This window comes from Echeneis naucrates, chromosome 4 (genome assembly GCF_900963305.1).
Source record: "Echeneis naucrates chromosome 4, fEcheNa1.1, whole genome shotgun sequence".
Taxonomy (NCBI): Eukaryota; Metazoa; Chordata; class Actinopteri; order Carangiformes; family Echeneidae; genus Echeneis; species Echeneis naucrates.
Window position 1 is genome coordinate 7,512,355 of NC_042514.1, and position 26,497 is coordinate 7,538,851.

At 40.8% G+C, this 26,497-nt stretch overlaps 1 protein-coding gene across 2 annotated transcripts; it reads left to right on the forward strand.

Moving 5' to 3' along the window:
* Nucleotides 1–1,809: 1,809 nt before the first annotated feature.
* tcf3b (transcription factor 3b) lies at nucleotides 1,810–26,497 on the forward strand. Of its 2 annotated transcripts, none has more exons than XM_029500188.1 (21): nucleotides 1,810–2,313; nucleotides 5,408–5,504; nucleotides 7,397–7,469; nucleotides 12,293–12,366; nucleotides 13,034–13,106; nucleotides 13,589–13,629; nucleotides 13,864–13,996; nucleotides 14,669–14,715; nucleotides 18,866–18,965; nucleotides 19,063–19,163; nucleotides 19,453–19,576; nucleotides 19,726–19,784; nucleotides 20,401–20,476; nucleotides 20,906–20,967; nucleotides 21,167–21,364; nucleotides 22,101–22,212; nucleotides 22,434–22,578; nucleotides 22,866–22,919; nucleotides 23,452–23,687; nucleotides 23,804–23,952; nucleotides 24,058–26,497. In XM_029500188.1, exons 2-20 carry the CDS (start codon nucleotides 5,430–5,432, stop codon nucleotides 23,944–23,946), a joined length of 1,926 nt encoding a protein of 641 aa, XP_029356048.1. In that variant the 5' UTR covers nucleotides 1,810–2,313; nucleotides 5,408–5,429; the 3' UTR covers nucleotides 23,947–23,952; nucleotides 24,058–26,497. The 2 variants fall into 2 exon arrangements, with proteins under 2 accessions (XP_029356048.1, XP_029356049.1); XM_029500189.1 differs by having other exon boundaries at nucleotides 19,483–19,576.

Below are 26,497 nucleotides of genomic sequence, written 5' to 3' on the forward strand. Positions count from 1 at the left end.
TGCGTATGTGCAACCAAATGTGAGTGTGCACATGGTATGTTTGTGAAGGTATTTATGGCCCATATGTGCGTTTGTTCCGAGCAGTAACCCCATTACATTCCTAAGACGGTCCACGACACTAATTAATGTTGTGTGCCGGGGCTTTTCTTTTACCCTGGGGACACCCAGTGGATTATTTACCTATATGTCCTATTGACAGCAAATCCCCTGTCATGTTGGTAACCTCTATGCAAATAGACAGTTTAGGGCACTCGGAGAGTATCATAACAACGAGGAGCTATGCAGACTTTGCATTTGCCATGTCTTTGTTTTGTTATACAGCTCAGAACCAAGACATGGTGCGTCTTGCCCACATGGTTACTCAATAGATCCTGAAGTCACCGTGGTTTTTGTAGTGTTTTACAGTGATAACAGTGTGCAAGTTGTTCATGAGTTTTTGTGGTTTTTGTTTTCCTGTCTTTCTAAAATTCTGAAAATGATAAAAAGCATCTATAACATGGTCTTTTTGAAGGTTGTAGACAGGAAACAAATAAGGGTCATCTTAACTTCCCACTTCTGTTACAAGGTTTGCCCTCGGGCTACAAACAACAGCTGTCCTCTATACTTTTCAATAGAGCGCGTATTGTCTGGTTTCATGTGAACAATTGCACAGGGATGAGGTGTGTATGTTGGATAAAGGCAGAAACACGTTTAGTAAACACATGAAGACTCATCTAAACACACTCTACCATATTCCATTTTGAATGCTTCATCCTTATCATGACTGCTCTGCTCGTTTTCCAATCTAGAAAAGCAGAATTTCGACAGGACAGGCAAATGTACGTTGATCATGGAAGTGTTTTCTCTGAACTACCCCGCTGCACCTACCCCTGCCCCCCCCCCAGTGATCCTATACTCTCTGCTCTCCTTCCTCTCCACTCCGCTCCGGAGCAGGCAGTTACTGGGGCTGCGTTGGTCTCATGTTTATCACCCCATTCACAAAACTGGCTGGCTGTGTGGAAATTACTGAATTGACTGGCCGTTCGGAGTTAAACTGGCACTTTTTGTTTCCTTTTTTTTTTTTTTTTTTTTTTAAGTGACAAACATTTATTTGTCTCAGTTTCTTTAACAGTGAGGTTTTATATTTTCTTTAACATATACGATAAAAACAACATTGTTTGGTTTTGGATAATCGTGTTGATTTTTTCCCATTTCTATTTCCTTAATGTTTACTGATATTTTTTGAGAGCAAAAAGTACAAGCTAATTAAATACATCAGTAAAAACAATAATTGTTGGGTACATTTTTGTTTTTGTTTTTTTTTGTAGAGGAGCTAGTTTTACATTAACCCTGTTGATATAGTTTGACAGTAACGTTTAAAGTGCAATTTTGTTTGCATTGCTGTTGTTTTTCTCACTAAAACAAAAATAATTTAAGGCCGTGTATTGGAGGAAGGGAGGGGGGGTAAATTGTTTTTTTTGGAAAAAAGAGCTAAGTGGGCACACCAACCACAGCGATAAAATGATGTCAGCGGGCATGTCGAAGCCCCCTCAGCCAGCCTCCCTGAGCACACAGGGAAAGTGAGCGTCAAGACGAAGGCGGGGCTAACGAACGAGATCCGCACCGTGGTTGGCCGCTGCCGCTGTCGATCAACCGTGCTCGCTCTCCCATTGGCTGAGCGCCTTTGCATTTATCGTGCCATCTCGTCAAGCTGCTGCTGTGTGATCGCAGGTAACTTTCTTCCGATAGCCTTCCGCCGGACGACCTAGTCCTCGCAGCGCTCCTGCATTTTGGTTTTGTTTTTTTTTTTTTTGGAGGGGGGGGGGATAGGATTGCAGATACTGTACTCAACCCCAACCCCGGGAATCAGACATCCCCGACGACTCGGTCCCCGGAAGACTCCAAAAACAAAAGAAACGACATTTATTTCCTCCTGAAAAACGGCTCTTCTCTCAAAGGCGTTTGAAATCGGACACCGCTGGCGTTTGAGGCCCTCACATTTGTGCGGAGGGATACGTTGTTGCGTCTGACAATGTGGACGGAGGTGGTGAAGATGTCTACGAGAAGAATGAAATCATCTCAGTTGTAACAACAAAAAAGGAAGACGCGACATTAGTTACTATAATAGATTTGTTTGCACACAGGCTTGTTACATTGAAGCAAACACGTGGGCGCTGTGTGAAAAGCGGGCTTCACCGGGACAAAAGGAAGACATCTACTGTGCTCCAATGCGTTTCATGCACTGAGGTCGAAATTCTCTTGAAGTTTTATGTTTTTCCTCCTGCGAGTCTCTTTTCTTTTCACTGTGGGATATCAGGCACTTGGAGAGGAGAGGTAAAAACACACGCTTTTGGTTTCACGTTTCGGTGGAAGTAGCATGAATTCGATGTGTTTTTTTTTTTTTTTCTTTAATTGACAGCCTATTTCGACGCCTGCAGATTTTTTTCTTCCGAAAAGTTTTCGGGATTGTGTGGTAAAAGCGGGGGATGTAAGTTTTTGTCTGGTTTGAGGTGGCGAGCTAAGTGTGCGATGGTCTCCGCATCGACCAAGGAGAGGAGGAAATTAACTCCTTTGTTCTGCAAAAAAAAAAAAAAAAAAAAAAGGACAGACTCCACTAACGCTAAATCTTAGTGCTGCCTCACAAGCTCCGTTTTATTTATTATTTTTTGGGTTGTTTTTTTTTTCCACCGTGTGTCCGCCACTAGCTCTAGCCCGTAGTGTATGTGTGAGTGTGTGTGTGTGTGTGTGAGAGAGAGTGTGTGTTTCTGTGTGTGAAATATGAAATCTTTACGTTGTGTAACGTTGCCGAGCATTTTTAGCTAAACTTTGTGTTGTGGGGCCTGCGCCTATTTTCCACACGAGCCCGAGACAAAGTTTCCATAAAAGCCATTTGGTAGCCTTTTAAAACATTCCTTTATGGAAGTGTCTGGCCACCAGCTAGACTTTATTTTATTACACATTTGGCAGGAAATTCCTCCTGCTCCCACCCCCACCTCCTCCACCACCCAGCTCCCTCATAATGCACGACTTGAACCCTAATATGTGGAAGAAGGAGCTCGGTATTTTTGTTGCATGAAGTTTTCACCCATTGCTCTTTATTCTCGGAGGAGGGGGGGGGGGGTCGGGACGGTTGCACTTGTTTTTACGCATAATCTTGTTTTCACGCGAAGCGGGGTCACAACCAGAGATTGTGTATTGTTTTTGGTGTAGTTTTGCCGATGATGTCAACATAGTTTCAGAATAAATGCAGAATGGATTAGTTGTCCGCAGTAGCTCGGCCCTGGATGTGGCCTAGCGGAGATGATCAAATAATGAGCCAGCCTACATCCTGTGGTGCCCTAGATGTTTACTGTCGTTGTTATAAACTGTTTGAGCCAAAGTGGTTATCATTTATAATTGTGTTTCTGGCACAGGACGCAACCATCCGTGTGTTTTCGGCCAGTGTTTGGGTCAACTGTTGAATATGCCTTTTTCTGTTCAGTAATGGCAGCCCGTTTTTATTCCAGCAGTAATAGCATTGACCCTAAACATATGTTAATAGTTACTTATTTAGCTTTTATGTCACCATTTGACGTGTTTAATATCGACGGAAACTAGACAAGTTGTGCGCACGGAATTGTACTTTTTAAAATTGCGTTTTAATTAATTTGATGTGTTGTGTTTTTTCTTTTCTTTTTTTGTTTTTTTTGGGGGGGGGGGGGGGTTCAAAAACCGACACAGGCCTCAAAATTTCATTCGGCTTTACACTCAAATGTATTTTTAATAACTTTTTGATGTTCCTCATCTGTTTAGCTGAGTGTTTTTGTTTTTGTGGAAGTGCGGCCTCTTTTGTGGAGAACGACCTGCCTTCCCTGCCTTGTGTGGGGTGACAAAGACCCCTAATCTGCCTGCTTCAAATATTGATCCACCACTAGCTGAAGATGCCATTTTGTTACATTAAGCCCCTCCATGTGTTCTGATCCATTCATCTCAGTGGTTAAATTGTATCTGAGAATGTTAAGTTTATTTTAGTGTGTATGACCTATTTGGTCCTACGTTGGCTATCCTATCTATAAGTTTGGAAAAGGACATGACAGCCAAACCTGTTTACACTTGGGGCGGTGTGTGTGTGTGTGTTCACTTCCTTTCCTTGTCTCAAGGTTAAATTGGTTCTGCTCGCCTGAGTTAATTTGAGTTGGATTGGTTTGTCACACAAGAAGCAACTTGTTGTTTTTCATAAATGTAGCAGAAGATCTGCTGAATTTAATACTTTTTAAATCGTTTCCTCGCAAGTGGTTCTAAATTGAAGATTTCTATTTCTTGGCATAATTTCAAGCCTTCTAAGTGTCTTCCCTTTGTTTACATTACATAAGTTGCATTTCTCTTAAAGGCGTCTTTTTGTGTTTCTTGATTGCATCAATTTATGCTAGTGCTGTGATACAAAAGAGGCTGTAAAAGCACACCACCTGTTGGTGTCCAAGTGCTTCTATTCCTCCAATGCCTCTCCTAACCACTAGTTCCTTGTGAAGCTTGCAAAGCCGCTGCTCAGCATCAGAGAGCGGCCTCAGGCTTGCGTTGGAATGCAAAACACAGGGTAAATCCAGTATTCATGCTTACTGTGTCATTTGACAAGGTTGTTTCTGAGTTGACATATGGTAATTTGGTAATGACGTGTTTGCATATAGTCATTAGCTCTGCCTTTCACCACTATTTCCTTGGGCTAACAATAGTCCCAATTATGTCTGTAATTGTAAATGCATTACATTCTCTTTTATGTAGCAATGATCGACATATGGCTGTGTTATTTGCCAGTGTTGCGTAAAATGAAAGACAATTTTTTAAGTCATTACTTGGTAGCAATTTGACTGAAGGCAGAGTATTCATCATTTTGTGGCAGTGTCGCTTTTACTGCTCGGATGGAAAGGCAGTGTCTCAGAGAAATTATCATTTTTAAGTAGACCTGCTTCAAGTCTGTCTGAAGTAGCCCTTGCTCTCTGTTTTCTTGCATCGGTCTGTATCCCCACGTGGTCCGTAATTTGAGCTGCACATTTCGAGCTGGCTGAGACTCAATCGACGATGTCTGATTGTTGTGTGTTAACATCCTATTTTTCCTATTTGTCCATGACTGCGATCTACTTTTATGTTTAAAATGTGTTTTTGAATTAGTAAAATGAATGGGATGCATTAGCAGTGAGAAGGTTGTTCCTACTTTTTATGAAAAATGCTGATATTTTGCACTGGTGTCTTATGGGACCTGCTAACACAGATCACCTGACAGGTTAAGTTAAAGGTTGTGATATAGCAAAGCTAAAATAGTTTGAAGCATTCATTACAATCATCCTCAGTGTTTTATTTATTTATTTATTTTTCCTTTTTAAAAACTACATGTAAGTTCTCTTTGTGCTTGCTAGTGCCATTAAAATCCTGTATCTGCAAATTTCTCTCATAGGGTTTATTAGAGACTGAAGGGTATGAACGAACAGCAGCAAAGAATGGCTGCAGTGGGAACTGACAAGGAACTCAGCGACCTCCTGGATTTCAGTGCGGTAAGAGAGTGGGAGAGCAGTCTGGGTGGTTCTGGGTGGCAGCCGTAGGTGGGTGGCACTGGGCGAAAGAGCTAAAGAGAGTGCGATACAGGTTGGGGTAGGGGCAGAGGGGAGATGGAGGTCTGAATGAGAGAAGTTGGGAAAGGGGCATGGAAGGAAACTCAGTAGGAGGCTTCATTTCTCAAAATCTGAACCAGAAAATCTGAAACCCTTGTAACAATAGTTTGTATCATCTTAAGGCATTTCTATTTTTCACTCTTGGCATGCAGAGGTAGTGCCTGTTACATCAAAGCATGGCAGGTAAAATATTGCTATACCTCTGGGTGATTGGTGCAAATAAATTCAGGGTTTAAATATAGAATACCCATTATGTAGCTGATGCAGAGAGACAGCAACAAGGAAACGGATCCTTACTAAACCAAATCTGATGTCCACTGTAAAATGTAAATAGTCCAGAATGACAGCAGGAGTGGATGTAAATTTCACCCCTTTTCGTCTCGTTAGCAGTCTGAAGGGATGGTGGGGGGTAAAAATCGTGACGTATAAGCAGGCAGCTTCTGCATTTCTTTTTTTAGTCTTTAGGAAGACATTTTCATTGATGCTTTCAGATATATCCTCCAGACATTGTCTAAAAAGTGGATAAAGGTATTTTGTTCTGCTTTATTTACCTGTGTTCCTTTTCTTTCTGTCTGCTTTTATTTATTTATTTATTTTTTTTTGGATGAAGCCTTTGTTGAGCTTTACGCTGACATAAACATCTCATTGGCCCAATGGAGCTGTGTTATTTTTGTCTTGCTAAGTAAATTGAAGCACTAGTAAGGCTAAATTGGCAGCTTTGGGTAAATGTTACATTTGGGGCACAATAGCTAATTCCAAACTGTGACTCCTAATAAATATTGTCAGCAGAATTAATGTCCCATGAGATTTCTTTTGATAAAACTACAGCTGATTAATATTAATGTGTTGATGTCATTCCAAGAGGCGTTGAGGTTTTTAGCACAATAGGCCAACAGGACTAGCTTTATTTTACTGATTTTCTGAAAATGCCTTGATGTGTATCATTGGTAGAGTTCTGTTATAGAGACTTGCACTATTCACTCAGCCGCTTTGTTGATGTAGTGTCATTTTCTGCCACGCCATATGTATTTAAGGGAAATCTTACCCCATGAAAGAAGAATACTCCTTGGTGTGAAGGGGGTTTGTGGGAGGTTCTCATTAGACAGTTGGGTTTGTGTTAGAAAAGCTCAGATTGATCAGCTGCCAGTTTGTATCAGCAGATGTTCTTTCTAAATGTGACATTCGTAATATGGGTGAGGAACTGTCAAACATTGTACAAACAAATTTCCTCTTGAATGTTTATTTGCTGGCTTGTCAAGAAAATGCATGCTTGATTGGATGTGGAATAAAGTGAAACATGTCTGAGATATCTGCAACCAAATGTAATGGAAACAAAGATGGTTTCCAAATTGGTTATTGGATTGGTTTAGATTGCTCTTTAAATAAATAGATAAATAAATAAAAATAAATAAATAGAGGGGGGGGGGGTGTGTGGTAGTGGCAGATTGCTTTACGATGTCCTACTTTCCAAAAGGTTTGCTTTGAATGGTAGAGCACATCACTGAAAGATACCACACTGCAGATATTTAAACCACACTGTGGGAAAGCCCACAGTGGCTTGCTGACAGAGCTCATGGCCTCACCAAAGTGTTGCCGAAGTATACGTCTGAAAGTTTTCATTTCAAAATGTATGTGTTTTTGTTCGGCAAAAAAGCCTAAACAAAACAGCTGAACGACATGTGTATGTAATGTCATTTATTAGTGGAAACAGGATGTGTGAAGTGTGCCATCCTCTGCTTTGTTAGTTACAGTATCTTCCCTCTTTTGTCTTGTAGATGTTCGCGCCTCCAGTAGCAAATGGGAAGAACAGGACAATGACACTTGCCAGCACTCAGTTTGGTGGATCAGGTACGTTTTTCAGCTCAGTGCACAAACCTATTCTAAATTTCAAGGCATGACTGTTGTTTTGCAAGTATTTCTGATTTATTATTTTATTTAAAAAAATTTAATGACATCATTTTTAACAGACATTACTGTGGCTGCATTTGTGTTTAGTTTAGTGTTAGTTTATTATATAATAAACTATATATTAATAAACCTGTGATCTTAAGCAGTAAATTTCAGCTCATCTCAAGCACAGATCAATATTTTCCCACAACCATTGTTGTAGCTACCATTCCCAGGTTTTGCAATCTAAGCCACTGTTTTTACAGCAGAGATGAATGTATTTGAGTCACTTAACGCTTCCAGAGGAAATTGTTGTCCTAGTATTAGTTTATCCTACACCAATTGGAATAGATTGAATGGGGTAAGTAATTTTTTGAAGACATTACTGCCTGGCAGTGTGCCGCAGCTTCCTCAAGGCCTATTTATGTGGTGATTCCTTGATTGTTATCTTTACAAAATGAACAATCCTTTCAAACTACTTGGTCTTGGCCTCTTAGCTTTCTTTAAATGAGCGCACACACATTTGATCAACAGAATAAAGCAGTATGATTTTATTGTGCAACAAATGAGTCCATTTCAGTATTTTAAGTACCAACTAGCTGCCTTTTAACCCCCTCAAGCAGCCGAATCCTCGGAGTGAGGTTTTCTGTCTTTCTGAATGTTATTAGTAAGTTGTATTACTTTCGTTCCTCTGTCACCCTGCCAACCTGGTGTGTGAAATCGAGTCACACTCCCCACTGTTCCCCAGAGTGAGAACTTGGCCACTGAGGAACAAAGACAAAAAAGGGGGCTTATGGACTTGAAACGACTCCCCCACCCTGAAGTGTAAAACACTCCTCCCCCAACACGGCACAGGGCTCTTACCCCCACTGATCTGCAGGAAATGGCTTGAGCCCGAGACAATGTCCCTCACCCCCAGCTCGCAGCCTCTTAAACTGGCCCAGCATGCAGAGAGTGGCAAGAGTGGAAGAGAGAGAGCGTTGAATAGGGATCAGCCTGTGGAAGGCAGGATTCTGTTTGTTTCTATTACAGCCGGCAATTACTAAGCAGTGAGGAGTTAATTCCTTCCCCCCTCCTTGTGTCCTAAAGTGTGGCCCTTGGTCATTGACACCCATTTTAATGCGATGCTTCAAGCAGTCACATTTAACTTTTGGAGCTTTTGCAGACACCCTCTAACAGCACAGGGTAGTCAAAATGCTAACGCTTGACCAGAAGTTACTTGTAAATTTGTCTCATATTGTAACACAGTGTACAGTCAGTCTGGTCAAGGAAAAAAAAAACAACTCACAGTGTGGATGCAAACTGTTCACTAACTACATATGTAATTTTTGTATTAATGTCACAACACGGTTTGTCAATATGGCTATACTTTAAAACCCAACCCAGAACATTGCATACAACTCTGAAACCCTACATGGTAAGAGCGTAGGAAACCTGTTTATTATAGAATTGATGACCATTAAAGAACAATGTCCGTCTATGACGTCACTTAGGCAGCTTGTATATTCAAGGATCCAGCAGCGCGGGAACGGTAGTGGGCAGCCTAGTGGCCCACCAGACCACCACTATTCATCAACACAAAAGTGCTCAGAGGGGTGCTAATTGCATTAGGCGTCCTTCTCCCTTCCTCAGTGGCCTGTGTGTGTGTGTGTGTGTAGAGCAGGGGTGGGGGGTAGAGTGGAGGGAAGAGGAAAGAGGATTGGCAAGAAGTGTGGGATGTTTTAAGAAGTAGGGGTGGAAGAGTGTGATGGTGTGTGGAGCTGGCCAAGCCCACAAGCCTTCAGGCAGGCGTCCCCTCTGTCACCTTTGCAGCTGCTGGCAACGTCTCCAACCCCCCTCTCACACACACACACACAAATGCACAGAACGCGACGTGCATGCTTGTCTGAGATCACAACCAACAACACTGAATATACACATGTGGTCCTCATTGGTGACTAGCTGACTAGCTATGTATTTTGCCTTTTCACTCTGTTCTATACCTACACGTAATAGTCTTGCATATTTCTCTGTGCCTTTGTGAGTTGTTAAAAAAATCTAAGCCCTTAGAAAGAGGAAATCTCAAAGGAAAGTGGCTTCCTCCTCCAACTAAATTAGATGTTTTCAGAGCCTGCAGCACTAGGAAGGCTTTATGGCTTAGAAAATAAATATTTTTCTGGGCTCTGGTTGTGAGTCAGTATTTGTCTTCATTCACAGTAGCCATGTCAAACTCTATATGGATGACAATATGTATGTTTAACTGGAGGATAATTCAGAGCATTTTAAGTCTTAAACTCTTTTTCAATGACCGTTCAAAAGTTAAGTGCTTGCTTATCTTAAAGCTATAATATATTTCACCTGTTTAATAGAAGCATGTTTCTTTACTATTTACCTAAGGGGCACAGTAAATGTAAACATGAGCTGCTGATTAATTACATTTATTTCTTTGATGTAGTTATGCTCCTCTTCACCCGTTTTTGTAATTGTCCTGTTTTTGCGGATGGGATAAGTTTTGATGACAAATGTCTTCGTTATCATGAGCCAAAGTACTGAAGCTGTCCTCATGTAATCTTGGAAATCCTGTTAGTATAAAATGCATACTGAGAGGACACATTGGATATTAGCTTTTTTACAAAAGAAATTTGATTACAGTTGAAAATGTGTTGCCACTTCCAATGTGTTCCTATTGTAATCTTTGATGTTCATTTAGAAATTCAAACCAGTTATAATTTTATACATTCAAAGGTTCTATAATGACATAAATGACAAAATATTGCAGACTGATGTGCATCAGGAGGTGTTACCACTGCTACACAAATATCACTATATATATATATATATATATATATATATCTTATTTTTACAGTCTTTTTTTATTTGTTGTTGTTGTTGTTGTTGCTGCTTGCAACATGGACGATAACAAATGTTATCTCAAATGTAGTGGCCATTAAAGCATGTGACCACAACTGCTGAAGTGTGGCAGTTCAGTTCTATGACCATTATACATTATTATTTATCATTTTGGCTGCCTGCGGTCACTGTCAATTTGCATTTGGTATTACACATGACACGAGATTAACAACAATAGAAAGATCTCTCCTCTGGCATAGTCGGGCTCCTCTACGCTGGCTGAGTGTCAGTGTCACCTCAGCAGCTCTCCACCTTGTTTTAATTGCCTTCGAGTTAATTACTCCAGTAAGTGTGAAACAATGTTGTCAGACTTCTCCTGCACAGCCGTGCTTTCACTCTCTCCTCTGCACCCCCACTGGCCAAATGGAGGCTTCATAGGCGGATGAGTAGTGTATTGAAAATAGCTGTGAAGATTATGAACTTACTCTCGAACTCTACTTGTTGGCTCGGATGGTCCGCTCAGTGCAGGTTGTCGTTGACAGGAAGAGAATAGGCGATTTGCGCCTTGCCTACATTTTTGTGTGCATTCCATATGCAAGTATTTGTGGTTAACCTTCAGGTTTGGAGGAAGAATGCCATTTGAGTTAATACATTAATTCAAGCTTTAAGCAGACTACCTTATTGTTTATCTCTTCTCTGAAGTACATTTTTATCCTACTAATTTAGTTCTACTTCTTCTGGCACCAAGCTTTGGCCAAAGTATCTTCATACAAAGCTGTCATCTTTATTTAGCGACAAGCCCATCGCAAGTGTCCTGTGTAGCTCTTTATTAGTCCCATGGCCTTTCAGCAGGCCAGACCTGACGGTGAGCGAGGCCGATCTTTTTGAGATCCCCTCTCCTCCCTGTTTGCCTGATTCTCCATGCCACTGGCATCAGCTCCATAGATCACGGCTGTCGCAGCGTGTGTAGGTGCTTGCACCGCTCTGTTAGTCTCATCACTCATTCTCACTCGTCAGCCAGGCTGCTGATCTCGCCCAGACCCTTCTCTCCCCCTCTCCCCCTCTTTTTCCTCCCTCTCTCTCACCCTCCCCCCTCGTCCCCTTGCTTTCTCCTTCCACCCGCTCACTCTCTTTTGCTTTCTCACACACATTTTTTTAATTAGGCAAAAATCAAAGACTGAATATGAATATTCATAAGGAAGCCACATTAATATGCACAATTATGCAAATCAGCATGCAATTAAGCCTTGTGTCTCCAGAGAGCCTGGATAGCATTAGTGCATAAGACAGGGAGAAGGGGATGATGGGGGTATTTTGGAGTTTTCTGCTCCACCAGTCTTTTGGCTGTGTTTTTCCTTTGTGCCACACATCAGTTCCTTCTTTACCTAAAACACAGTGGTTCATGTTTTGGCGTAGTGTGTTTTGTTTTGTTATATTGTGTGAATTCTAAGTGTCAAAGTGAATGAGTGGGATTTAAATGTGGTTTAGTTGACATTATGTCCTCTTGGATTACATTAGGGATATTAATGGTTAATTTTCTGATATTCAATGACTGTAATGAACGCTAATGGATATGTTGAGCAACATTTCCTTTGTGGTTTTTCCCCCAGAACATTTTAACATTGCATTGCATCTTTCTTGAATGTGACAGCAGTATCTTTGATCAATAGTGACGCTCACTTCTGGCTTCCACAAGCCCATTGTGGCCACTTAAGAATATCGAATGTTGAGAGTACGACATTGTGACAAGTTCCCTTGATATGATTCCAGGATCATCACATTTCTACATATTTGCGGTGGCGCATATGATAATAATTATGTGTGCTCACTGGGTGATTGCTATTTCACTTTCACAGCATGAGCCCAACCTGCTTTTTGATTCTGTCATAGCAAATTCTGACTAATTTCTAGTGTCCCCACCTGTCAATCCTAACACAGTGTATTTCTTTTTGCAGCACTAGATGAGCGCAGTGGCTCTGGGTCTTGGGGCTCGGCAGAACAGAACAGTCCATCTTTCAGCCAAGGACGGGTAAGATTTGAATACACATACGCACTCTTGTACTCTGAAGTTACCTATGATTTTAAGTTTGGAGAACTAAGCCTTGACACTGGATGCCGTGATATTGTCACACACACATATTTACTTAATCTCTCTGCCATAGATAAACACACGCACACACCTCAACAGCTTTGTGCTTTTTTTCCTGCTGTATGCCATGTTTGATTTGAAGTGGTAGTTTTACTTTCTACCTAATAACCTTGGCTCAGGATCCAGCCTTGGCAATCTCTCTGGTAGCCCAGAACCTCTGTGGAAGCCCACCAGTAATTGCAGCTTCACATCCGCTGTAACTGTCTTGGCACAACTCTTGTGTAAATACAAGGAACAGGGGGTGAAATAGATGCAGCGGGCTTTGATTACCACAAGTTGATAATTAAGAAAGTCGGTTTGAATCCTATGAGCTGATGCAGATTTGTTTGGCATTGGTCCTGTTCGTTAGACAGAAAAGCAGAGGGAGGGAAACTGCTAAGCCATATAGGTGTGCTAACAAGATGGCGATGGCCCTTAACTGGTGACAATCATTCTGGCGCGTCTTTTTTAAAACACATCTGTTAAAGCCTGCATGTGCTTTATCTCCACGTTTCTTTGCCTCTTTACGGTTATTCACGTTGTCTTGTGTATGTCATTGTTCCTACAGGGCTATGGGGAAGGATCCCACTACAGTGAGCATGAAGGCTTGTCTTCTCCATTCATCAGTTCAGGGATCACAGGTATGGGTTTTTTGTTGTTGTTTTTTTATACTTTTCTCCAAGTAATTGCTCACAAGTGGTTCATAATGAAAATACTACTTAGTGCCAGAGAAAATGTTGCCACACTCCACTTTTAATATAAACAGGTTAGACATGGCTAATTCGACTGGATACTTTGTTTTGATCACAGAATTGTTTTCTTTGTTCAAAATGTGTATGTATCTTCATGGATGTATGTGTGGGTGTGTGTGTGGGGCTGTGTTCATTCGTTGAATGTTGGGGATGTTAAGGCACTGAAGCAGAAACCTTCCCTAGGGTTTTTTTCTGGCAGGCGGCTTTATGCAGCTGAGTGTACTGAAAAAGGAGAGAGCATCTCTGGACTTTCTGTACTTTAGAAAACCTAGTTTTCATTTGTCGTAGCACACATCAATGCCTCTTAACGTGTGTATACAGCCCTGATTTTCTTCCTTTTTAACCAAGCTCCTCTTTTTTCATTTTTACAGGTAAAAATGAAAGGCCACCATATCCTCCCTTTGGAACCCAGGTATGTTACCATTTATCTAATTTCCTACATTTTAGTTCAAGGACATGCCAATGTGAGAGAGAAATTAATTTAAGGTGTCCTTTTAAAGGAAGTCCTTTTTTTCACTTCCCTTTTCAGGTTAAATACTTTGACTTAACCGTCTTCATTTCCTAAAACAGAAGCAGTTTGTTTGTTCTGTGTTTTACCATAGCCTGGTATGCCTTAGTGAGACATTGTCTTTCTGTCTTGTCCTAGCCTGGTTTTCTTCCCAGTGACATAGCGATGCCCAGCCCAGATGCCATGTCCCCTTCTGGCCTGAAGTCTGGCTCCCAGTTTTACCCGTCTTATCCCAACAACCCCAGGAGAAGGCCGCCTGAGGGAGGCATAGGTACGACATACAAGGGGCATGTGGCACCATTGATTTCCTTTCTTTTTTCTTTTTCTTCAGCCGTTCCTCTATCTTAAAAGGCTGATTATCTTAACTGAATTGTTAGGTCAATCATGGCAAAACATGTTTATTGCAGTTTCCAAGAGAACAAGGTGATATCTTCAGATTGGTAATTTTGTTTTAACAGTGATCCTAAATCCAGATATTGATTTTTAATAACCAAGCAATTGGAAAGGAGTATAATTTTTAATCTATTGATTTTTCAAATTGGTTGCCACTTTACTTGTATATTTTTGCTTCAGCAGTGCTTGCTACTGAAATTTGACATAATTTGACATTACCTAGTCATAAAATTGTGGTACTTTTAGAAGTAGTCGTTGTGAGTCGTTCCAAGTTTACGTTTGATAAAATCCTTTCAAAACAAAACATATGTGAATGCAGAGCATCATTTAATCTACACTGATGTGCACATGCAGGCTAGCACACACTTTACATACTGTGTTTTCTTGTATTTGTACTACTTAAATTATAACAAGCACACAGTGATGCTGCACCTGACTGACATAACATTGACAATATGTGTCTTTGCTTCGTCGTGATTTATATTTATACCCCCCCCCCCCCCCTCTATCTGTCTCACCTTTTTTCTAAATCTACTCCGCCTGTCTGTAGACACCCAGCCAAAGAAGATTCGGAAACCCCCTGGCCTGCCATCCTCGGTGAGAGCTTATTTCTGCTCGCCTTCACAGCTCACAGCCAGTCCTTTCCTTCTCTCACTCACTACACACAACAACATTTACACACTGCTTTCCCCACTCTGCTTGAGCAGTTCTGTGACAGACAGGGGTAAAGATCCTCTGCTCAGGCAAACTCTGTGAGCTTACAGCTCAGGCAACTCAGGCCCCAATAAACATCATCACTGGTTGTCTCTACACTACACTCAAATAGTTTCAAGTGGTGTTTGGGGTCTGGTTGTCATATGCAGACGAGCAACTAGGATTATCAGGTACTTTAACAAGTCTAGTAACTGGACATATACATTTCAGCAAGAACATGGGTAGGGAATTTGTGGAAAGAAGGTGAGATGATGACAGTCTAATGGATAAGAACCCCAAATGGGTTTGTTTCTCAAAGCTGGTTGAACTACATATCCACTTCAAAATTTGATTTCTTGAGCCCAGAGCTGTACCACGTTCTCATCGGATCCTTTTTTCTTTTTTACACAAATCAATATAGAGACCATTCAGGAGGTTGTTGGCAAAAAATAGTAGGCATGTAATTTGCGAAACTTTCACTTCTTTGAATTGTAGGCTTGTAGTTTTAGTTCCTAATATTAGTTATTTGTAATGTGTTCCTTTAAAAAATTTAAATTATTAAAGGCTCAATATAATGAATTCAGTTATGTGTGGATTTGCTACAGGGATTCTATTGAGCACTTTTGAAACCCACTCAAAGAAGGTCCAAGCGGTTTGAAGTATCCTCTGATTTACTGTACCAAGTGTCACATTTTGTCAGTGGGCCCAGAATTCCCAGCAGCTGATGCAGCCTGTGTGTTGATGATGGCAACCACACATAGCTGGAAACACTAGTCACTGTTACATGTTTGAGTATGTACTGAATGAATCTCACTGTTGGTTTAAAGTTACTTGACAAAGAATTGAATAAGGCAGCAGTTGCCCACATCATGCCCATTTATAGGCCATTCAACAGTCTTTGTTGAGTACCAGCTCTTCTTTCCATACAGTTTCAGCTATTAGATCATAGATGCCTCTGAGGCCACCATAGCGTTTTCCATTCTTCAATATTTTGGTCTTCATATACCTGAACTGATGCATTACATTGAAGCAAACATGTTATTGATGTCAGAAAGATTTTAACAGGTAGTTACTGTTGCTTGAGTGGCTACTGGATCATCATCATATGAAACACTGACACTGAGGTTTGTGTATGAAATACACAAACATTTTCTGTGACCTAGTCATTTGTGTTACTGTAGTTCTCAGATGACAGAAGTGACCCAAAAAGTAGACTGGAGCCTCTGAGTTTCTGAGACTTGTGCCATCCGTGTTTGGATCTATGAATCAGTATCCCAGAAGCACCAGCACAGGACAACAAAGTTCAGACATGTTGTTGTTGTTAACCTGTTGATGTGCTTTTCGAGGCCATGTTGTAAAGGTAGATTTCCTTGGTCAATCACCTGGACAAGTCCTATCTTTCCCCAGCGATGTCATTATTTTAGTAATCGGTGCGCAAATTAAGATAACAAAGGTTTAATGAAAATTGACTGATTCTGCTGATACATTTTTCAATGCATGGCTGGAGTGAATGCAAAGGATTTTTTTGGCTGAGTAGGTCCAAATTGCAGAGCCATGGATGCGTTATGTGGCAAAAAATGAAGTCACGCGTTAATAGTGCTGTGTTCTGACTTTAAGTTTGAAATAAAGTTGCAACAGATGCAGCTTTTGTGGCTGGTTGCATTGATTAGTTAGGTTCATATTAGAGGGTTAGGGTCAGAGATGGCTCACAGTCAGACCTGGATAACCATCAGCTTAATCCATTCCTTAATTAATGGTACAACAAAGAAGTGAAGAAATTTTTATTTAATTTTATTTTTTCTTGTGGGAGGGGGTTAGGGATTTGTCATTGTTGCTGTCTCTCTGGCTCATGGGTGATGTCATGTTGAAGTCACTGCTGCTGCCACCTCTGTGTGCGCACACACACACACACTTTGACAACGTCAGAGATTTGGACATGACTACCCTGGTTAGGGCCCTCTCTTTCACTGTCTGAATCTCAGTCATTCTCAACAGTGTAAACGATGGCCGCATGGTTTTAGTGCAAATGAGATGTCTGTGTGTGAACCCCCCTCCCCCATATCACCCAGCCCTCCGCCTACGCTTCACCACATGATGGCCTGGGTGGGCCTCCCCCTGTGAGTGACCCAGTTGTGAGGCGCAGTGCTTGCGAGGCCTCTTAGCCCCGTGTCTGAGCCGAGATTAATGACTGCTGATGATGATCCTGTGGTCTGTCCTCCCTCTCTGTCGCCTCTCTTCACCACCCTTTAACATACTTCTTTCTTTTCATCTAATATCTTCACTTAAATGGTGCAGCTGTAAATCAGTTAATGGACAAATAATTGAGGCGCTGTCAGGCTGTTCCCTCATTCCTCCTCAAGCTACCTGACTTCTGAAACCCATCCATGCCTGTACATAAGATCTTTGCCCCAACCCTGTGAACCTTCACCTCCTTGCTTCTGCAACAATTAAGTACATGGAGCTTCTCTTCTGCCCCCTAGTTGTCCAGTGCGTTAACCACAAAACCCCCATAGTTGAATAAAGTGCTTTGAGGTTAGTTTGATGTTAATCTTCATGTACTCCCCACCCCTTGCCACAACCCATGTTTTTCTAGCTGTAGAGACCTTTACATGGTCATAACCTGAATTACATTAAACCCCTATTAGTTGAGGATTTTACCCTAGAAATCCCCTTTCTTCCTGAGAATACAATTATCCAGCAGCACCAGTCATTGTGTAGTTCTCTGTTCCCATCTAGAGGAGCAGGATTCACTCGACATTGTTCCCCGTGAAAGAACAACTCAAAGCCTATTGTTAAATGAAGCCATCTCCGTCATGTTTTCCCCTGAATTAACCGTGATCATTTTAAATCCCTTGTTTCCTTCACACTCCCCTGGCCATATCAAGCTTTGTTTAAGTCATTTAGATTACCTTCTCCTGTCCCCTGTCAACACCCCTTATCTCTCTACCCATTTCATAAATCATCAGGGCCTTCATTTTTTCCCCTCAATTCTCCCCCTTGCCCCTTTTACCACCCCCTACCCACTGCACTCTCTCTCCATCTTTCCCTCGCTCGCTCTCTCTTGCTGACTGGATCCCAGCCCCCATCTCTCTCTCTCTCTCTCTTCACTCCCTCTCCTCAGCCCAGCTGCCTGTGGAGTTGGATATGGTCCAGGAACAGGCAGATGGCTCTGTAATTAGAAGTGCATCTCTCCATTCCCTTTCCACTTCTCCCTGTTAAATCAAATTACAGAAAAAATCCCTTCTCTGGATTAGCATTCTTTGCAGCATAGCCTCAATTCTCCTTCTCTCTTCCTCTATCTGCCATGTACTACAGAAGAGGAGAGAAAAAGACAAACTGAGTGCCGAGTGATGGTGTCGAGAAACTGAGGGCTTCTCGTGTCCATCTTCAATCCTCGGCTTTGGAGCCACAGCATCCATTTTTATTGGCATTATGCAGAAAGGATGTGCATCTCTTTTTAAGGTGCTAATATGAAATGCCCATTTTCACAGGAGTAAATCATTTCTGTGATTTACGGTTGTCAGTTGATGCCATGGAGAATGTGATAATGCTAGTTTTAGGGTATTGCTAGTGGAGTGTGCATGGGTGTGTGTTGGCTCATTGAATGTATGGTATGTGTGCGAGCTGATACCGAATGTGTTTTAGGGAGGGGCTGCAGGCCAGGCAGTGCAATGTCACTGGGGTCCTGGGAGCTAGAGGAAGTGCTCACTGTGCACTGGGATTCAAGCCGTCGCTGTGCCCAGCATGCCATGGCCGCTGTGTTCTCCACAGGCGAGGGGCCGGCTTGCCTACACTGCCGGCAGACTCCCTCTTGCCATCTTGTGGCCACTTCAAGCTAGTGTTTTGTTTTGGCTTTTTTTTTTTGTTGTTGTTGTTGCCCCCCCCGCCCGCCTTAGATAGAGAGGATCGATACATTGCTACTTTGTCTCTAATAATATTCAAGAGTTGCATAGGAAACATTTTAAACTAGAATCATAAAAAATTTATATTTCAATGTGTAGTAATTATTGTAGAAATCATGGACTAAATACGACCCCTTTTCATGTGTGTTTAGGTGTACGCCTCCACATCTGGTGACGAGTACACCAGAGACAATGGAGGATATCCCGGTGCTAAGCCTGGAGCAGTCTACCCTGGTTCTTTCTACATGCAAGGTAACTTTTTGGAACATTTCAATGGAATGAGTTTTAATTTTGCTAATGCTTTGTGTCAATTCATTTTTCTTTGAAAATGTGTCTTGACTTCACTTAGAAGACCCCTGGTCATCCTCTGGCTACTCAGCCATGCTGGGCAACTCTCCACACATTGGACAGCCAGGCTCTTTTTCTGCAATTAACCCACAGGACAGGATGGTGGGTAGAAACAGCTTCTGTCCCTTTGTACTCTCACCCTCATCTTTTTTTTTTTTTTTATGGTTTTTGTATTCTATTGTCGTTTTTATGGAAATTAAATAATGATCTTGAAGGCTTAAGTTAATATTTAGACCAAGTATTTTGTCTTCTGCTCTTCCTAGCATCAGAAATGCTTCATTTTATTTGTCTGTGAATACATATTGAGTAATAAAACTTCCATCATGAGACTGATTTAGCTTGTTATGAGTGGAGTATGTGCCTTATGAAGCTGCTTGTATCCCTCCTCCAGAAGCGTCAACCCCTGCCTCTGTCCCCACAGAACTATCCTCTTCACGGCAGCGAAGTCAACGGCTTCCACGCAGCCCCCACTACCTACAACCACACACCCACCATCAATGGAGAAGGCATCATGGGTAAGGAACTTTTGAAATGAACCCATCATACAAGTGACACCGTTTGAACACCCTGTCCATTATACTTGTTCTTCCCCCCCTTCCCTCTTCTCTTCTCAAAAACAAATTATCGGGTCATCTGACTCACTTTACATATTTTGTCTCTGCAGCCAACCGAGGCACCACAGCTGGCAGTTCAGGAGATGAAATTGGGAAGGCTCTTGCCTCAGTGAGTTGCTCTCTGTTTGTTGGGTTTTTAAATTAGTGCTGGGTAATAAAACAATTACAACGGTCGTCACCAGGATTTTATTTCCTCTGACAATGCAACAATGTGATATTGTTGGGCAATTCATGTGAAGAAATGATGAATAAGAAGGAATTTAACTAAGAATGGCAATGCTGCTGACAACATTTCCATCAGTGGTTTATTTCTTATTTTTCCTGGTTAAATTCAAAACATGAGTGCTTTGTAAATTAGATTGATGACACAGCCTGACAAGGCCAAATTGAAGGGCTATTAATAATTGTCAACCTAAAATAGTAAATTATAGATTGTAAAATTTCTGTTATTGGTTAAAACTAACTCAACAAACAATCTTCCAGTTTGGCAGGCTTACCTTACATTTGGCTAGGGAGATTTATTTGGTCAGTTTGAATAATAGTTTTATGACAGGCTACATGACAGGATTTTTGAGAGATGGATTGCAAATATGTCTGTGGTTATATGTTTTTATTATATTGTCCATTACTGCATAGAATGGATTGACATGACTACTTTAAAAAGCATCGTTGCATTAGATACAGGCATGTGGATAATATTAGGGTGTTTTGGTTCAATCTTTCAGATTTACCCATCGGACCACAACAGTAATAACTTCTCCTCAGCTCCGTCTACTCCTGGATCTCCTCAGGGCATTGCAGGTAAAGCTGAGTCTACATAAGTAGATAATTTATGACAATGAAAAAATAATCAAAAGAAAAGTTTTTATATGTTTTGTTGAGGCAATAAATGTTCTTTACTAGCTTGTCTCTAGGTAAGATTCATGGCAAACCCTGTACATTTTGAAGGGTTTATAAACTGTAAAATTTTTATGGTTTTACCTTCTCACCCTGCTCATAAATTTCAGACAAATGATCAATTTCAGCCACAAAAATAAGTACATCAGACAAATTCATTCCATTTATTCAGTTTTCATCACAAGCTTTTGTTGGCACACAAAAAAGAATCAGTGAACTTCTTGGAGCAAAAATTATTCTCTGCATGTTAAATGTTCTTTAGCTCAGAAATGTGTCTGCAGCTCCATCTGGTGTTAAGTTAAATTAACACTATTCCAATATTTCTCTCTGCAGGTGGTCAGTCTCAGTGGCAAAGACCAACCACACCCAACTATGAAGGGCAACCGCATGCGCTGGTATGTTAAAACATTTTCCTGTTAGATCCAAGTTATTTGGACGCATGGACTTCCAGTAACATATTCTACTGCCATTATTTACTTTACACAAATACACCTCTAAAAACATTAAATGGAAACTTTTCTGTGTACACATGCTTCTTTGAATTTCATCTTGTCATGTTTATTTCTAAGTATGCAATTTGTTTTATTTATGTAGCAGAATAAAATGGAGGATCGTTTGGAGGAGGCCATCCATGTACTGCGTAGCCATGCTGTGGGCCAAGGCCCTGGCTTAGATGGCACCCACTCTGACATGCACAGCCTGCTGTCTTCAGTACACAATGGAGGCCTCGGAGGCCTCTCTCCAGCTTTTCCTAATGCTAGCCTCGCCCTCAGCAACAGACATCCTGCCATGGTGAGTCACCCACTCTCACAATTTATTTGTCTTTGAAAGACACTTTTAATGGTCTGGAACAAAAATGTGAGGCAAGTAAGAGTGTTCGTTTGTGCTTTTGATTAATTTGATCACAAACACAAGCTGTGTTGTCAACCAGTACATGCACATTTCACAAGCCTTTGTAAAAGAAACTTTCAGTATATTACAAAAATCACTTTTGTGTTGTTTGTAACATGGCTTACAAGAATGATAACAGTCAGTGTTACGTGTTTGCTGCACGTTGGATATTTTGATTAATTACAGCAGCTTAATTTTAGGTTAGTTTTAGAATGCAAGACAAATTGCACTTTTACATATGATTTGTCTGTCCTCGTGAGCTCAAAATGTTCCAAGGGGAAAATAAATGAAAATTGGTCTGCTGCATACACAATACACATACAGTGCAGTATCATTTATGCCACCTTCTGGTCAGAAATTAAAAATTCAAGCAGCTTTTTTTCTTTAATGCATAATTTTCAGACTTGCATAGCAATTCAAAATTATCTGCAAAATGAAATGAGAAGTGTAGTTATATGGCTAGGATTTGATTTTACTCAGCTGATGACGCGTACCTCTTCCCAGAGTTATTCTTTGCAGCCTCTTTCTACTTCAGTAAAACTAATACATGTAATTGAGGGAACATTTGTAAATGGTTTTGGACTGGTTCTGTGCATGTTCTCACCGGTTTCTCGTTGTTTTTCTCTACCCTCATTAGCAGGGAGGGAAACATGAGGAGCCCACAGGCCTTCCTCCCAGCAGTACTCTTCTGCACGGTCATCATGCATCCGGACCCACACCGTCAGCTGGCCAACCAGAAGGTTTTACTAGTAGGTTTGATTTAGAAGACCATAAAAATTGTTGACCAGTAACATTACATTATTCAATGTCCCCTATTTTGGCACTGAAAATCAAAGAAAAGCTTTTGTAGTTATTTTTTTCTGACATATTATTTTCCACCTGAATATTTGAAAACAATCTCCTCTGATTAACCCATGTTGTGAAAGTGAATATTTGAAGTTTTTTAAATGCCTTTAAAATCTCATTTTAGGTCTCCCTGGTGGCATGGCCCGCTCCACACACTCCTCCAGCAGCTCAGACATCAAGAGAGAAGACAAAGAGGATGATGAAAACTCAATTGGAGACAAGTCTGATGAGGAAAAAAAGGACTCCAAGGTAGCACGTAGTCGAACAAGGTAAGGTGGCTTTACTCTGGATTTATGTTTTTACTGGAAACTTAATAAAACGGATTAATCATGATATTAAATTCACATGCAAACAATATAATCACATAATGGTAGAGAATTTCTTCTCACAAATGCCAATTGTGAGAGTATAAAAGAGAAAATTTGATGCTGGAAATGTCCGCTACAAGGTTCCGAATGTCAGCTGTTACTCTTTCCTGTGTGTCCCGCTAATAGCTCAGTCTATGTTAGATGTTTAACGATGTCAAAATCCCCCTCCCTTCATGTCACGTTTTCAGAAAGGAGGCGTTGACCCTCCAGATGCTCTCTGGCCTTTCAGACCAGAAAGATGAGTAAGTTTCTCCAATAGAGAATCAATGTCTTGTGCTTTGTGGGCTCTTGCCAGACATCATTCAAAGCACATATTAATGGCACCAGTATCTATTAAATCCTTCTTGACAGAAGTGAAATGCTATGACATTTTTAACCCATCTGACTCTCTGTATATATGCTGCCAAGCAATTTTAAACTTTGATAGGGAAAAGATTGACTCCCAGTCACGCCAACACAACATGTCAAAGATTTTTTTATTTTTTTTTTTTTATTTTTTTGGGGGGGATGACCAAATGGTACAAGCCTGAGCTCTGGCTTATCATGCCTTCCCTTCTTACTAACTTACTTTGGTGTGGTAAACATTTTGATCGAGTCAAGAATGATGTTGCTTTTTTCAGTTTTCACTTTAAATTATTATTAACTGCTCATGCAACTCCATTCAGTACAGTAACAAATCCATTCAGTACAAAGTTCAACACTCCAGGGTGTGATGGTTTATTTTAAACATCTTTCGACCCATGGCTTGATTATTTCATCTCTTTTTGTACCCAGTCAGGACAATGAAGATGATGAGGACATTCCCCCTGAGGTGAAGCTGGAGCGCGAGAGGGAACGAAGAGTGGCGAACAACGCCCGTGAACGTCTCAGAGTACGGGACATCAACGAGGCATTTAAGGAACTTGGGAGGATGTGCCAGCTGCATCTCAGCCATGACAAACCTCAGACCAAACTTCTCATCCTGCACCAAGCTGTCAATGTCATCCTCAATTTAGAACAACAAGTCAGAGGTCAGTCCAAACGTCACACATTGTGGATGGGAAATACCTTTTTTGTTTAGCCCAATTAAAAATGCAAATATTATTTCATACTGATAAGGCCTCTTTCTGGTTTCCTTTTCTTTCAGAGCGTAACCTTAACCCCAAGGCAGCATGTTTAAAACGCCGTGAGGAGGAGAAGGTGTCTGGGGTCGGTGAAGCACCCATGCAGCTCTCAGGAGGCCATCCTAGTATGGGAGGAGATGGCCACAATCCAGTTGGCCACATGTAACACCAGGTAGGTCTTGAGGATTTGTTTGTTTAAAATCTGAACCTGAAGATTTAACTTGTATGACTTTTACAAGACAAGCCGTGAGCATAATGTTTGGTGTCCTTTTCACAGATCTGGTGGTGTTTCCTTGGCTGTCAGAGGATGTGGCCTTAACAAATTTCTTCCACCCATTATTCTCAGTGTGTGTGTATATGTGGACATGTCTGTGTATTGTCCGTTCAAGTTTCAAGATGCACATTCACACACTCGTACACACATGCATACTGCCAAAACTGACACAGCCTGTTTGTCACACTCCCAACCATGACTACAAGCTCAAATGTGAAGAACTTTTTTTTTTTTTTTTTTAATTTTTCCTTTGTTTTATACATTAAAAAAATTTTTTCCTTTTTTGGTTTCCACAAGATGATGGAACGCCGGAGTACTTTATGTCCTGCCACAAATTGGGACTTCACACACTGCCGAGAGGTGCTCTGGTGAAAGAAAGGAGACCTAAACAAACACAAATTGAATCAAGGATTTGTGCCTAATTGTTACATGTTTTCTATTTGACATTTAAGCAAATTGCTTTACATGTGAGGAACATTTATTGTAAGGGATTGCTTATATGTATGAGCAATTATTTTTAATGTATGTCATTCCCAGCGTGATGGTACAGTCTTACATATGTTATGTAACCAAACCTATAGTTGAAACTGAATTGTCTAAATTCATTGACTTTTCCTTGATCTCATCAGCAAATGTTTTGGGGAGAGCTGTTAAAGGTCACAAGGGAAGGTCAAAGATTTTACCATTCAAATGCAACTTACAAGACGGGAAGAGGCCCAGAGACCTGAAGGCAGTCTCTGACAGGAGCTGGTCTCGTCCCACAAGGCATCTGGAGACTTGGAATAGAAGACTCCTTCCTTGAAGGTCATGAATTATCCAAGTGGTAGAATCTGTCAACTACAAAACTGTTCTTCCTCTGTGTTGACCACGAATTCTAGTATTACTCCAGTAGTTCCTTGTCATAGGTTCAGGTTTTTGTACTGCTTTATATACTAAAGCATTCATAGACAAGACAAAGCACAGTTGTATAGGTTTAGGCTGGAAGTTAAATGTTGACCTGTAGTGCATTTCAGTCCCTGAAAGTCCTGTTTTAAAAGCCATTTGAGACTTGAGTAATAAGCGCCACCCAGTGCTGTTACTTTCATGAAATTGTTCACTGATGATGCCAGCAGACTTAACAGTTCCAAGCCCCTCGTCCCCTAATTGATCTTGTGTAAAAGACAAATAAATCTGGGTTCCTGTGATGGAGGGATCTCATCAGTGCGCAGTTGTTAAAGCAGATAAGCCTTTGTGTAACGAAGGCTTTCTTTTCCTAAGCGAGCATTCCCACTGAATTACAGCCCTTCACCTATCTCCAGAGTAAGTTTGTTCTCATGTTTCTTACTGAGAGAAGTGTGACGTGTCAATTCACTTCATACATTACTCTTTCATTTTTCAAAATTAAATATATATAAAAATATATATTTTTTGTTAGTCTATACATTGTAGATTTTTTACATAAATGGCAATATTAGTTTGAAGTTTAGAGTGTATTGTAGATGAGCTGAATAAGGGAATTTGACATTGATATGAATTTCTTCAAAAATTAATTCAAAATTGAACCAAGATGGCAGAGGAAAAGGGTCAACGGGTGATTGAAGACAAATGTTGGAAGCGTTGTGTATCCTGTATTTCAGTTTTAGTTATATGGCATATCATCAGCTACCCAGAGGAATTCTTTCTTTCCATTTGGGGGTATGTGGACAGTTTGTGCTGCAATCTTGTTAAAGTGGTCTGGCTTTAGCAGTGAGGCGCGGAGGAAAAGTGTGGGAAGGGATTTTTGTCTCTAACAGTAATTATGCAACTGGTTTTTGAATGTAGCTACCATACAAATGTCAATCGCCTTCATTTTCAAAGTTGTGTTCCTGGGTTTTGTCAATACAGTGTAAGTTTTCATTTCACCTTTTTCTAATGTCTGCCCTCAACTAAGTGACTCTGTGTGCAGCTCGCTTCTTTTTTTTTTTTCTTTTTTTTTTTTTTTTAGTTTCCTGCACATATTTTGGAGGCAGATGTCCGTATTTGTGTGTAAGGTAATGGATAATATGGAGAACAAAACAGTGTTATTGTGATGTTAATCCCATGTCATGTCATGTTTTGACTGCATTTTACCAACGTGTAATCACAAATGGGAGGTAAAGCATTTTGTGTGTTTAATTTCTACAAAAAGAGATGACGAGAAAGACCTATACAAGTCAATAGTGTGGCCTTTTCATTCTCAAGACTTAAGATGTCATGATGGGAGAGTGATACCTTATCAGTGCCTGAACTTGTATTTTCATTTAAAACAGTTTTAATTTGTGAACCATATCATTTCATTTATCATGGAGATTAAAGAGGTACTTGTTCATTCCCCCACCCTCCCTTCTCCTAATGCTTTTTTCAATTTTCAGGAAGAAGTTTAAATGGTATAAAGAGATTTTCTTTCTTGTATCTAGTTAAATAAATAAATGTTACATAGATCTTG